Genomic DNA, 13495 nt, shown 5'->3' on the forward strand with positions numbered 1-13495 from the left:
ACCAACCCACTTTCCAAGCGAAGTTTTATTTATTTACAGATCTTGACTGATAAATTTATCACTGTAAATTTATTTATAAAAATATGGGACACTAACAAATTTATTACTGAATAAGTTTATCAATAAAATTTAATGAGTAATAAATCTCAAAAATAAGACCGACTGGTATTATGAAAATCATAAACGTGCTAAATAATATACTTATTTGATCTTCACTTATTTGTTCAATTACAATTCAATTATAAACTCTCATATAAGCTACAATTAGAAACTCTAAACTGTAAAGAAAGATTTTGATTCCGTTTGAATTGAACTAATTGGTAACTAATCATATTAAAAAAAGAAGAAGAGCAAGAGGTGGAGGAGATAATATGAGCTGCTCTCTTTAAATAAATATTTAAAGGCCATGTTTGTTTGGGTAGACTAAATTAGGTTAGATTAATATTTTTATGATTAATAGTATTAGGATTATGAATCCCTGTAAATTGTGTATCTTATCCTATATTTGGATTGAGTGGGACTAATAGTCCAGACTTTGACTTAGTTCTTCAATTTATATCTCACACCCCCCTCTGTGGGATTGAATAGTCCATTGTATGTGTGATAACATATCCGGATAAATTGTTAGTCCATATTTCAATTGTTTAACCAAACATCGGATTAAAAATTTTATTAGACTATTAGTCCAATTCTAAACTCATATTCATCCAAACAAACATGGCTTGAGTATAAAATGACACATTATTTTATGTAGTGTTATTAACCAATAAAAAAAAGTATAAATAAATTGAGTGATATCTTAACAATTTAACCATATAATCACTGTTCGTCACCATCACAATATAAGATTTTTATTGATTATAAAATTGTCACAAAATACTATCGTCCATCTAAGGGATTATTTGGAATGACCTAAATAAGTGTACATTTTATTTTTTATAAAAAGATATATAGAAAAATAAACAGGTAATATGATAAAAAAAGAATAAAAAGATAAAAAGATAAATTATTTTTGAGTTGTTAAACTTGACCTAAATACAAATATATATAAAAAAAGGAGATGAAAACAAAAAAAAAACCGAACATTTTGTTTTAAATAGATCAACACATCCGCACGTAAGGTTTGACTTGCCAACGTGCCCGGCAATTCTTTTTAGGCTTCGAATGGGTGGTGAATTGGCCTTTTAATTTTTTAATTTTTTTAATTTTTTTAATTTAAGATTAAAAAATTTGATTTGGGAAGAATTTTTAATTTTTTTAATTTTTTTGAATTTTTTGTGAAAGAAAGAAAATAATGATTATGAGTTGGATGTAATATTTTATCTTATTAAACTAAAAAAATTTATTTTATTTTTTATAACTAAAATAATTAAAAAAAAAACCTCAAGATTGGCTTTCCAAAAAGAGCCTACTCTTCTTTTTATTTATTATTTATTTATTGTATTTTTAGTTTGTTTTTATCGCAAGAATAATTAGCAATGTGTTGGCAATCAATAAAATATTAATTTAAATTCATAATTAGCTGTAAGTCCACATCATTATTTTAACGCGAAATCAATGCTTTAAGATAAGGGGAAATTCTATATATCAATTATTAATTTATTAATATTGTCTTATTACGTTTAGTCATAATTATTAGATTCGTTTGGAATGTGAGTTGACTTTTTAATTTTTTTGACTTTTTAACTATTATAGCGTTTAGATAATTGGTTGTAGCATAGTAGCAAGTACAATATTATTAAGTTTCGAGCGGTATATCTTTTAAGAGGCAATAATACTAATGTATGAATGAGATATACATATTTTTTACCGTAATTGATCATGAAATTAAAATTTTATTTTATTCATATATATATAAGTTTAAAAAAGAAGATAAATTGAATATGTAATTAAGTTTTTGTACTAATAATTGAAGTTAGACCCACAAAAGAAAGAAAGCATAAGGTAAATGATGTTTTGTTGAATGGTAATGATATACAAAAGAAAATAAAAAATAAAAATTCTATACACAATTTTCATACAGAAACATGAGGTGGTTCTTATTGCACCCCAAAAATTAAATTGGGTACCCAATTACTCAAGACATTCTCATATCTAAATTCAAATTTAAATTTTATTTATTTATTTTTAGTTTGACACTCCAAATAATTCAAACCTTATGCCCACCCTTCCCAATCTCCTCCTGGCCACCTCTGTTGCCACCATTGCCTCTCAATACCCCACCCTTCCCACCGTTTGTTGCTCCTCCCTTTTCTTTCTTCTTGGATGGGGATTCGCGTTAGGAAAGGGGTCACGAGAAGAAGAAGAAGAAGAAGAAGAAGAAGAAGAAGAAGAAGAAGAAGAAGAAGAAGAAGAAGAAGAAGAAGTGGCAGTGATGAGCAACAAGAATGGAGAGGGGAGTAGCGGCAAGAGAAAGGACTAGGTTACAGTTTTGTGGCAGAGGAGGCTTGATCAGTGGAGAAGAAGAAGAATGGAGATGAGGTAGCGGCAATGTGGAGATGACAAGTAATGTGGAAGGTATCTGGTGCTAGGGTTAGGGTTTGAGTTTTTTGATAAATTCATTTAGAAGAAAAATGGTACAAAATTTTTTGTTTCAAAAAATATTAATTATCCAGCCAAATTTATAGACTACATTTAAAAATTCTCAAAATCATATGATATGGGGCTTTATTCTCTTACCATTTTTAACTAGAACATCTCCATTATAATTAATAATTTCAATTTCATCACTCCCACATCATTATATTTATAAATCATTTTTTAACTAAAATATTATACTTTGTTCAACAAAAAGTATTTTGCAATCCAAATAGGAAAAACATAAATGAATGTAAGCGTATGGATTCAAACCAAATATCTGATCAAAATCACGGTTAATTGCCAATATGCAGCCAGCCCCCACATAATTCTATGAATTCGTTTTTCTAAGTTAAAAATGGTTAGAAATAGTTTTAGCTCATTCAAAAATAAAATAAGCTAAAAAATTAATAAAACAAGTTACAATTATTTTAAGAATGTGGTACGGCCTTAAGAGTAAGTCTTGAGGCTTTAGATTCCATCCTCCTTAGTCCAGTCACTCGGACGATAGCACATTCGGTTAATAAGAGAACTATTTAGGCTTGGACGAATCATACTCAGCTTTCGTTTGAGAAGTGAGTTGACTTTTTGACTTTTTTGAGCTTGGGCTCAAAAGTTTGGTTTGGGAAGGGTTTTTTAACTTTTTAACTTTTTTTACTTTTTTTGTGAGAGAAGAATGTAATGATTATGGGTTAGATGTGATGTTTTGTTTGTTGTGTCTCAAAAGCCTATTCTGTCTTTTGTGGCTCAAAGAGCCAAAAGAACCCAAATGAACTCTTCCCAAACGACACCTCAGTGTGTCAAGAATGCTGGTTTACATTCTCGCCTATGTGCGTGTGCAAGACTTCCAACTACAAGGTTGAGTGGCCCTGTTATGTAACACCACCTAAGGGTAACCTTTGAGGCTTCAACTCGTTAGGGTCTAATTCCAAAGGTCACCCCTATATGGTTAGACTTTTTAATCATTTTACTTTTTCTCTTACAAAATTGTAAAACAATAAAAGTTCATCCTAAACGGAACTCTTTTAGCTAAATTAAAATAGTCAAAAATTTTAAAAATCAGGCTAAAAAAGTTGTTCGCAAATTATTCTCACACCAAAAAAATAAAAATAAAAATAAAAAAACAAGATAAAACTGTCTCTAGGATCTCGGCACCGGCCAAGTTTGGGAAGACTAAAAAAGTGTACTTTTTGTCTTTTTGAACTAAAAAGTTGAGGTTGAAAATATGAATGTTTGGGTTAACTTTTTGACTTTTTATGAAAAATGTGTAATAAAAAATTGTAAAAATTGATTTGTAGGGAAAAATTTGAATTGGGAGTTGTGCAGCCGTAATTGTTGACTTTTGGTGAATAGTGTTAACTTTTTAACTTTTTGAGTAGCTTTTTGAGTAGCTTTTTGACTTTTTTGGAAGTACCCAAACTTGGCCCTTATGTCTGTCACCCTATAGGTTAGACTTTTCAATCATTTCACTTTTTCATCTCGCACAAAATTATAAAAAGATAAAAATTCATTCTAAACGAAATTTTTTTAATCAAACTAAAATAATCAAAAATCATGCTAAAAAAATTCTTGGCAGATTATCCTCACACAAAAAAACAAAAAAAACCAACGATAAAACCGTTGGCAGTAAGAAAATTAACTGAAGATGAAAAAAATCAAAGAAAACAAGTTTATATCGTTTTTGTACATGAAATTCTTATAAACAAATTATTTTTATATGACTACTACAAACTGGTACTACTTATAGGCGAGTAATCACCGTAGGAATTGGGAATCTCCGCTGACTCCCAGATCTTCTCGTTGAACGCGTCGAGCAAATCATCGTTTACGAAGCGGGTCCGACAGAGAGGGCAGGTCCGGTGGCCATGGTCGATCCAACGGTCGAGGCAGCTCCGGTGGAAGATGTGGCGGCAATTGCTCAGCAGTCGGATGTCGTCGTCGCCGGCGAACTCGTAGAGGCACACAGCGCAGATCTCAGGCGGGTCCACCGGCACCGGCACAAGGTCCGAGAACTTGAGGACGGGGAGGAGTTCGCGGATTGTATCGGGCGAAACGGAGTGGGGCTCCGGGGGGAATTCGGGTAGGGGAGGCCACGCAATTTGTGGCTCAGGAAAGTCGCGAAGGTAGACAAATCGGAGGAGTTTTTCGATGAAATCGAGAAGGGAAAGTATGAGGAGGATGAGTTTTGGGATGAATCGTCCTGAATAACCAATTGGGAAACCCATTGAGAGAGAGAGAGAGAGAGAGAGAGAGAGAGATTTGAATTAGTATTGAACTAGTGCTATTACTCTGCGTGCTATATACGAGCAGATGTTGAGGATGAAGATGAAGAGAGAGAGAGAGAGGAGTGCCGGTTGAGACGGGCTGATTTTTTTTTCTCGTTTTTTTGGAGAAAGAATTTTAAATATTTTGTTACGTGATATTACATATACTAATTAATATTCACATTAATATATTAATTAGTATTATTTTATTATTATTAACCTCACTTATTATATAAATTATAAATATTTAAAATCTTTAAAATTATGTTACATCATCTGTTAATACATTAATTAATACATATAATATTATTTTTTTATTAATATTTTTATTAAATATCTTATATAGCCTCCGTTTGAAAAGTGGGTTGACTTTTTGACTTTTTAGTTTTTTTAGTTATTTTAGTCTGAGCTAAAAAGCTTGATTTGGGAAGGACTTTTTGACTTTTTTAACTTTTTTTTTGTGAGAGAAGAGTGTAATGATTATGGGTTGAAAATGTGATACTTTGTTTGTTATGACTAAAATAGCTTATTTTGTCTTTTGTGACTGTTTTAGCCACAAACTCACTTGCCAAACAACACCATAGGTGTGAGTATATTATATGGATTCTATATGAGTACTACACCCATATAAAATATGAAAAATACTAGAGGTTCCAAATTTTCTACCAAATAAATGACCAAATGTCTCACATGGGTGTGGGGCCCACAAAATTGTGGACCCCACACCCATGTGAGACATTTAATCATTTGTTTGGTAGAAAATTTGGTGTCCCTAGCATTACTCATAAAATATTTGGAAAATGTGTAAAAGCATTAATTATTGCCATCACTAATGATGTGGGAGTGGGTTGCCATAGTGTAGTTTTTTTTTTTAACTGGATGCCATATCATTAGTAGTTACTTTAGAACACCACTTTTTATGATCTCTACCATTGTCCAAAATATTTAAAAAAATATTAATAAAATATTTAAAATTTCTATCATTACATTTTTTTGGGAGTCATTATCTATGATGGTTGTGTATCATGGTGCATACCATATATATATATACATATATATATATCTTATAATTATTAAAAAAATTGATGTAATTGTCATATTTTTCCAGTCATAATTAAAAAAAATTATAATTAAATATTTTAAAATAATATCATAATTAAATAAAAAATGATACAACTAAAGATGTATATGGTATAGAGTGTGTATAATAAAATTTTTCATGTATCATATGTACAATTGTTAAGCATTTTTATGCTATATGTTATATATTTTTATGACAAATATTATGTATTTAATTTATAATTTATAAAAAATTATATATTTTGTGATAATATTAGATACTTTTCTGGTAATGTTACATACTTATTTTTATGTAAACATTTTCAATACGTCACATGCTGCATTGGTACACACTATGAATTTCCCCTTTTTAGTTTGTTTTTTTGTTTTTCAAATGTGGTGTTTGGAAGGAAGGGTTGGGTTAAAATAGTTTATTTAATGATAAAATAAATTAAAATAATTAATAAGATAAAATGTGACATATAATTTATAATTATTTTAATTTTTCACTTATAACTATTAAATCAATTACAAAAAAACAAAAAAAAAATTAAATAACAAACTTTCTAAATATAACTATTTTAGTCAGCATAGTCAAAAAAAAAAAAAACTAAATAACAAAATTCCCAAAAAGGAAATTTTATTGAAAAAAAAAATCACAAAAAATACATAAAAAATAAGATTCACATGTATTTAAGATGATTCAAACCACTAATCCGTTACTAATGTATAAGAATTTTAGACACACTAAAAACACAAAAATGCAAAATAGAAAGGCTCAAGATTTCTCGAAATTCACTAAAAATAAAAGGCCAAAAAAACAAAAAAAACTAAGACTATAAAAAAAGTTATTGATCATTTCTAAAAAGTTACTTAATTCATCAAAAAATGCTTTAGAGCTCTAATATAAGAGCTCTAATAGCTCTAATGGGAGGGTGGGACCCACCCTGATGTGATGTTTGTGCCTTGTTTTGTTTTTTTTTTGCTTTGACACATCACTAGAGCTCTCTAGCATTTCCCCTTAATTCATTTAGCATTGGCGTTGCTACAATCTGTCACTAATTATTTGTCATTTTGCATAATGTTTTTGAAATTGAATTAGTTGAGTTGATCGATTGACCTATCAACCGATTTAAATTCCGGTCCGGAGATAAACATCTATTTAACAATTAAGCCCTATGTCATCTTTAACTTTTGTTCATATTTGCTAAATATATATTTTTATAACATTTTCTTTTAAACATTGTATATAATTAATATATTTATGTAATGTATCTTAAAATATAAAAATAATTTAAATAAATGTATCTTAATTCTTATATTATTATTAAATAATTTTTAACATATTTATAAAATAATTATGATGTTACGATTTGATTCCAATTCGACTCGACGGTCGAATTGATGACCCATCCATCTGACCTTTTTTGATTCGTTCACCGGTCCGATTTTTAAAACATTAATTTTGCATGTAAAAGGTATCTTGGTAATTCTTAGGAAAAATTAATCTAAGATCCCTCTCCCATTTTTAATAATGGAAGAGATTCACAAAATTATTTTACAATATCTAAGGTCCCTCAGCCCCACATCCATATATCACAGAAAAATTTGATTCTCTCAAATCAAATCTCATTTCTCTCTCTCTCCACTAGGAAAATTCATCTTCATTTTGCGGTAATTGATGGTCAAAACAACACAATGATGGATTTATCGGAGACACCTCATTGCACTTGTTAATGTACACCTAAACCTACTCCACTAAACCTAACCCACTACACCACTCCACCTCCACTTCACCTACTCCACTACACACTCCACTTCACCTACTCCACCACTCCACCTCCACTTCACATCTCCATCTCCTATATAATGTACATACAATACATCAAAACTAACATCAATTATAATACATACAATTTATTCTCTTTCTATCAAATTATCTTACATGGTATCAGAGCTAGGTTAAGAACCTAGTATTTTTGTTCCACCGGCGGGCGGCAATCTCGCCTTGGCCGCCCGCCGGACAAACCCAAATTTCCCTAATTTCTTCTTCAATGGCAGAACACACCCAGCACACCCAACACAGACCAGCCACACATAGACACCATTCACACTTTTCTCTCTCAACACATTATACACACCCCATGCACACATACACACACGGGGACACACATGCACAGACATAGACAACACACACCAAACCCATCTCTCTCTTCTCTATCTAGACATTCCTAGGCTGCTTTCTCTCTAAGACACACACCAAACATGCAACACACTTCTCTGTCTTACTCTCGGCATCAACCTCTCTCTCTCTCTCTCTCCTATCACACACTAGACACACTGCCATACTCATACACAGAGCTTCACACATAGCACAGACACACGAGATGATCTCTCTCTCTCTCTCGTTGGAGAGGGGGGAAAGACACACACACATGAAGATACAGCTCTCTCTCACTCTCTCTCTCTCTCTCGACAGATTTGAGAGTAAAAAAAAAAAAAAAAGATACATATGCACCCTCTCTCTCTCAACACATGCACTCTCTCTCTCGGGTTAGACAATGATCTGAACTAAAACAAAAACATGCACAGTCGAAGCTCTCACGGCAACACCACCAAACTCTCTCTCTACAATTGATATAAGCACACACATGATACTTGTATGGAGGGAACCAATCAAGCAAACTGACCATGATGGATCCACTCAACTCTCATATCTCTCTCTCTCTCTGAAGGGAAGCTTACTTTGGTTTCATCGAATCTGAATTGAAGGGAGTCTTTTTCTGTCTTTAAAACACACTCTGGCGCTTGGTTTGTGTTGGGTTGGGAGGAGCAAGTTGCAAATCTTGTCAAGCTAGTTGATTCCAGGGATATTGTGGAATTGCAGTCACCCCCTTCACCAGCTGCAGCACCACCAACTTTCCAGTTGCCCCCATCTACGGCTGCTCCTTCTGCACCCACACCTTCATCATCTGTATCACCTTCTCCACCTACTGCCAAGTCAGCTAAGTCATCCCTTCCACCTCTTAAATGCCCCATGTTAAAAATGATAAATTGATGTATTTATTGATTGATATATTGATATTGTGTGATATTGATATTACAAGGATTCCTATTATATAAAAGAGGATTTGGGTAGTAGGTGAGGAGTAGGTGAGGGTAAATTGGTGGTAGGTGTAGTAGGTGTGGTAGTAGGTGGTGGTAGGTGTAGGTAAATTCTAACAGCCCCCCGCAAACTCAAGGAGGATAGAAACTAACCAACTTGAGTTTGAAGAGAGGAACAAAAACAAGAAAATACATAAAAATAAAAAAGGATAGGAGACACTGTATGGTCGTGTCAGACCGTTGGTGAAGACACTGTATGGTGGTGTCATAACGTTGTAGAGGACACTGGATGGTGGTGTCATAACGTTGTAGAGGACACGGTATGGGGGTGTCATAACGGTGTAGAAGACAGTTTATGGGGTCATGTCGGACCGTTGTAGAAGACAGTTGTGACAGTTGTTGTGACAGTTTACGGAGTCTTGCTGGACCCTTGTAGAAACTAACCGGAATCAATGTCGGGACAGTTTACAGAGTCTTGTCGGACCCTTGTAGAAACTAACCGGAATCAATGTCGGGACAGTTTACAGAGTCTTGTCGGACCCTTGTAGAAACTAACCGGAATCTATGTCGGGACAGTTTACAGAGTCTTGTCGGACCCTTGTAGAAACTAACCGGAATCTATGTCGGGACAGTTTACAGAGTCTTGTCGGACCCATAAAGGAGCTAACCGGAATCAATGTCGGGACAGTTTACAGAGTCTTGTCGGACCCCTTAAAAAATCGCATCCTCAAAAGGTGCGCTCAATTTTTTAAAAAGGCGTGCCATCAAAAGGCGTGCCCAATTTATCAAAAAGTGCGCCGGACATGATGGCAAGGCACGTGAGTGTCTTGGTTGGCGTGCCCGTTTGTCGTTTGGCGTCAAGTGGCGCGCGATACGCGTGGCTGCCCTGTCGTCATGGTCTTTATAAGCGGAGGCTAAGGCTGAGGCAGAGGCGGAGACAAAAAAACTTGCGAGAGATATTCTGAGAGAGATTTCTGAGAGAGATATTCTGTAATACTCTGTTGTCTGAGAGAGATTTCTGAGAGAGATACTCTGTAACACTCTGTGGCCCAGAAAATGGCTTCATCTTCCCGGAGTCTGCTCACTCTCTTTCCCGACCTCAACGAGTCAACAAGAGAGAGAACTGGTGCGGTGGCACTGGAACCTCAACCAAGCGCCCCGGAGTTTGCTCCGTTGAACTTTCCGATGCGGTCGGTGGAGCAAAGAATGGCAGCGCAGTCGGATGTGGAGGCCAATCAGTATACTCTGAAGGCATGTGTGGAAAGCATGACGGCGGTCACAAATTTGTCGAACCGGCTGCAGAGTAGGACAAATGAGGTGCAGCATTTAAATTCCCAGCTGGCTCTGCTCCAACGCATGTATAAGGATGCGCGAGCAGAGATCAGTGTGCTAAAGGCAGAGAATAAGGAGCTGAAGCGGAAGGCCACCGTGATGTTCCGATTTGGAGGTCCACCATATGCTGCAGTGGAGGAGTATGGGGGAGTGATCATGCCCAGTGGAGTGGGAAACACGGAGACAACACCGGCAAGGGCCGCCCAGGACGGAGGCAAGAAGAAAAGACCGGTGGCAGAGTAGAGAAGAAAAATCCCACCTGTGAATGTGGTTGTTTGTTTGTTTGTTTTTTTTTTTTTTTTTTTTTTTTGTTTTTTTTTTTTTGTATGTGGAAACATGATGAACGGGGTGAGCCCCGACATGAATAAAATGAGGTTGGTGTGCAGATCTCTGCGTCCCTTTTTTTTTTTTTTTTTTTTGTTTTTTACGGAAGAGAGGGTGATGCTCACGAGTTGTATAATAAGGAAAATGGATGGAAAAAGAAAGATAGAAAAAAAAATAAAATAAAATAAAAGTAGGAGTAGTGAAAATATATTATAATAAATATATATATATATAAAAGAAAAGTGGGAAAGAACGTGGGTGCAAAAGTGTGAAAGAATGTGGGTGCACATGTTTTTTGGTTTTATGATGCATTTTTTTAATATATATATATATTAAAAAAAGAAATGTGAGATGAAATTTGTTTGGTGTGCAAAGAGTGTGATTCGGTTTCTTTTCAAAAAAGATGGATTAGTGCCCCTGCAAAAGAGAGTGCAGAGTGGGGATAGTGTCCCTGCAAAAGAAATATTTTATTGATTTATGTATGTTTAATTTTTTTTTTTTTTTTTTTTTGTTAGCTTCAAAAAAATGCCTTTGTCTCCCTAACCTCTCTCCCCCCCAAACCGAGAGAGAGAGATCGAGAGTGGTTTGATAATATATGCTCCAAGAACTGAATCCTTCATCTCGGCAGGGACGGCTCTTGGTTGCGAGGGAGTTCATCAGAGTGAAGAACCCTAGGCAAGGCGAGCCAGGACGAGGGAGGGAACGGCAGAGGCGGCGATGGCGGAGGCGACAGCGTAGCGCGTCTGGTTGACGTGGATGCGGCGGTGCCAGCGGCGCCAGATCTGGGGCGGAGCGAACATGCGGCCGCCGCGGCACAGGTTTCCGAAAGCACCTTGGCCGGCGTGGTGAGTGCCGCCGCTGGGAAGTGAAATGAATCGAAATACGACCTTGACTCGAGGTCGTCTAGGGTTTTGATCGGAAAGGAGACTGGAATCGCCGGCTTCGATTGATCGAACGGCGGAGGACCGGCGGAGGACTGGTTTTTTTTTTTTTTTTTTTTTTTTTTTTTTTTTGCTGGTGGTGGTCATTGGGAGGAAGCGAGAGAGGAGAAATTTGTAGATTGATGAGAGGAGGTTTCAATTGACATGTGTGAAAGCCAGTTGAATTGATTGTCTTGTAGCACAAAGGTACCTCTATGATTGGTCTTTAAATTGTCTATCTACTCCTTGAAGAGCTCAGTCCAGAAATCCTTGCAGATGAACTTGATTGCCTCTAGATGATCACTGAACCGTGGCCGGTCCATCGTATACCTTTCAGAGAGCTGGTGGCCGACCTGATAGCCAATAGCTTCGATCCTTCGAGCAGCGAGCTCTGGCTTGTTGGCGTACAAGTGATTGCAGTAAGAAGAGACTATCTCTGTCATCAGACTCTCTACACAGCTCTCTGAAGCAGAGCCTGTAGCACATGAAGCAAGACCGTGAGAATCACGAAGAATAACTCCGATCTGTGACGGAGTCATACCTTTCTTCGCGAATTTGCAGATGTTCTCTTCAACATCTGGAGAGGAGATCTTGAGCCAACTGGGAGGAGTTCTCCTGTAAGGCAGTACCGAAGCGGAGATACCCTTACCGCGACTGTGCATGCGACCCATGGTGACTTGTCAAGATTGATTGCGGTTGGAGATGATGGACCAGAAGGTAATGGAGTTGATGGAGGTTTCAATAAGCATGGTTGGGGTCCGGCGGGCGGTGAAGGCAAGGTTGCCGCCCGCCGGAAGGTGAAGATCACCAAGAGCTAACCTTGCTTTGATACCATGTTAAAAATGATAAATTGATGTATTTATTGATTGATATATTGATATTGTGTGATATTGATATTACAAGGATTCCTATTATATAGAAGAGGATTTGGGTAGTAGGTGAGGAGTAGGTGAGGGTAAATTGGTGGTAGGTGTAGTAGGTGTGGTAGTAGGTGGTGGTAGGTGTAGGTAAATTCTAACACCCCATGGCAGGGACATTCTACCATTCTGGCATTCGGCACCTGGTGAACCACCGCTTGTTAAGGTTGGAGACAAAGTACAAAAGGGATAGGTTCTCTGCATCATTGAGGCCATGAAGTTGATGAATGAACCCACTTTAATCAACCCACATTCTTTTTTTTAATAAACCCATCCACCGCCCAAACTTTATTTTTTATTATAAAGCTCTCTTTCATGGATACACACCCAACACACAAAAAACAAAAAAAACAAAAAAAAAAAAAAACCAAAAAAAAAAAAAAAAACAACCCATTCACCGCCCAAACTTTATTTTTTATTATAAAGCTTAATCGGTGCTCTTGATTCGCCCTGTTCCCCCCTCTCACCTTTATTTTTTTTTATTCATCCTTATATATTCATCATCACCATGCTCATCAAAAAAAAAAAAAAAAAACAACAACAACCAAAAACAAAACCCAAAACAATTTACAAATTTGCACAACAACCCATATTTTATTCATATCAGGGATCAACCCCGATCACAATTTACATCCAACACACAAAAAAAAAAAAAAAACAAAAACAAAAAACAACCAAAACCACAACTACCACATCCACATCCACAGGCGGAATTTTTCTTCTCTACTCTGCCGCCGGTCTCTTCTTCTTGCCTCCATCCTGCGCGGCCCTTGATGGTGCTGCCTCCGTGTTTCCGGCGCCGCCAAGCACGTTCACTCCCCCGTACTCCTCCACTGCAGCATATGGCGGACCTCCAAATCGGAACATCACGGTGGCCTTCCGCTTCAGCTCCTTGTTTTCCGCCTTTAGCACACTTATCTCTGCTCGCGCATCCTTATACATGCGCTGGAGCAGAGCCAGTTGGGCGTTTAACTGCTGCACCTCATTTGTTCTACTC

At 36.1% G+C, this 13495-nt stretch overlaps 1 protein-coding gene and 1 pseudogene across 1 annotated transcript; one reads left to right on the forward strand and one right to left on the reverse strand.

Annotated features, from left to right (window-relative positions):
- Positions 1-4217: 4217 nt before the first annotated feature.
- Positions 4218-4934, reverse strand: LOC114281799 (brassinosteroid-responsive RING protein 1). The gene has a single exon (XM_028224377.2). The coding sequence runs from the start codon at positions 4800-4802 to the stop codon at positions 4302-4304; it is 501 nt and encodes a 166-aa protein (XP_028080178.2). The 5' UTR covers positions 4803-4934; the 3' UTR covers positions 4218-4301.
- Positions 4935-7434: 2500 nt separating this feature from the next.
- LOC145805491 (biotin carboxyl carrier protein of acetyl-CoA carboxylase, chloroplastic-like) lies at positions 7435-12763 on the forward strand (annotated as a pseudogene).
- The last annotated feature ends 732 nt before the right edge of the window (positions 12764-13495 follow it).

The sequence above is a fragment of the Camellia sinensis genome, chromosome 13 (genome assembly GCF_055761805.1).
Source record: "Camellia sinensis isolate YWXY chromosome 13, ASM5576180v1, whole genome shotgun sequence".
NCBI classification, from domain to species: Eukaryota; Viridiplantae; Streptophyta; class Magnoliopsida; order Ericales; family Theaceae; genus Camellia; species Camellia sinensis.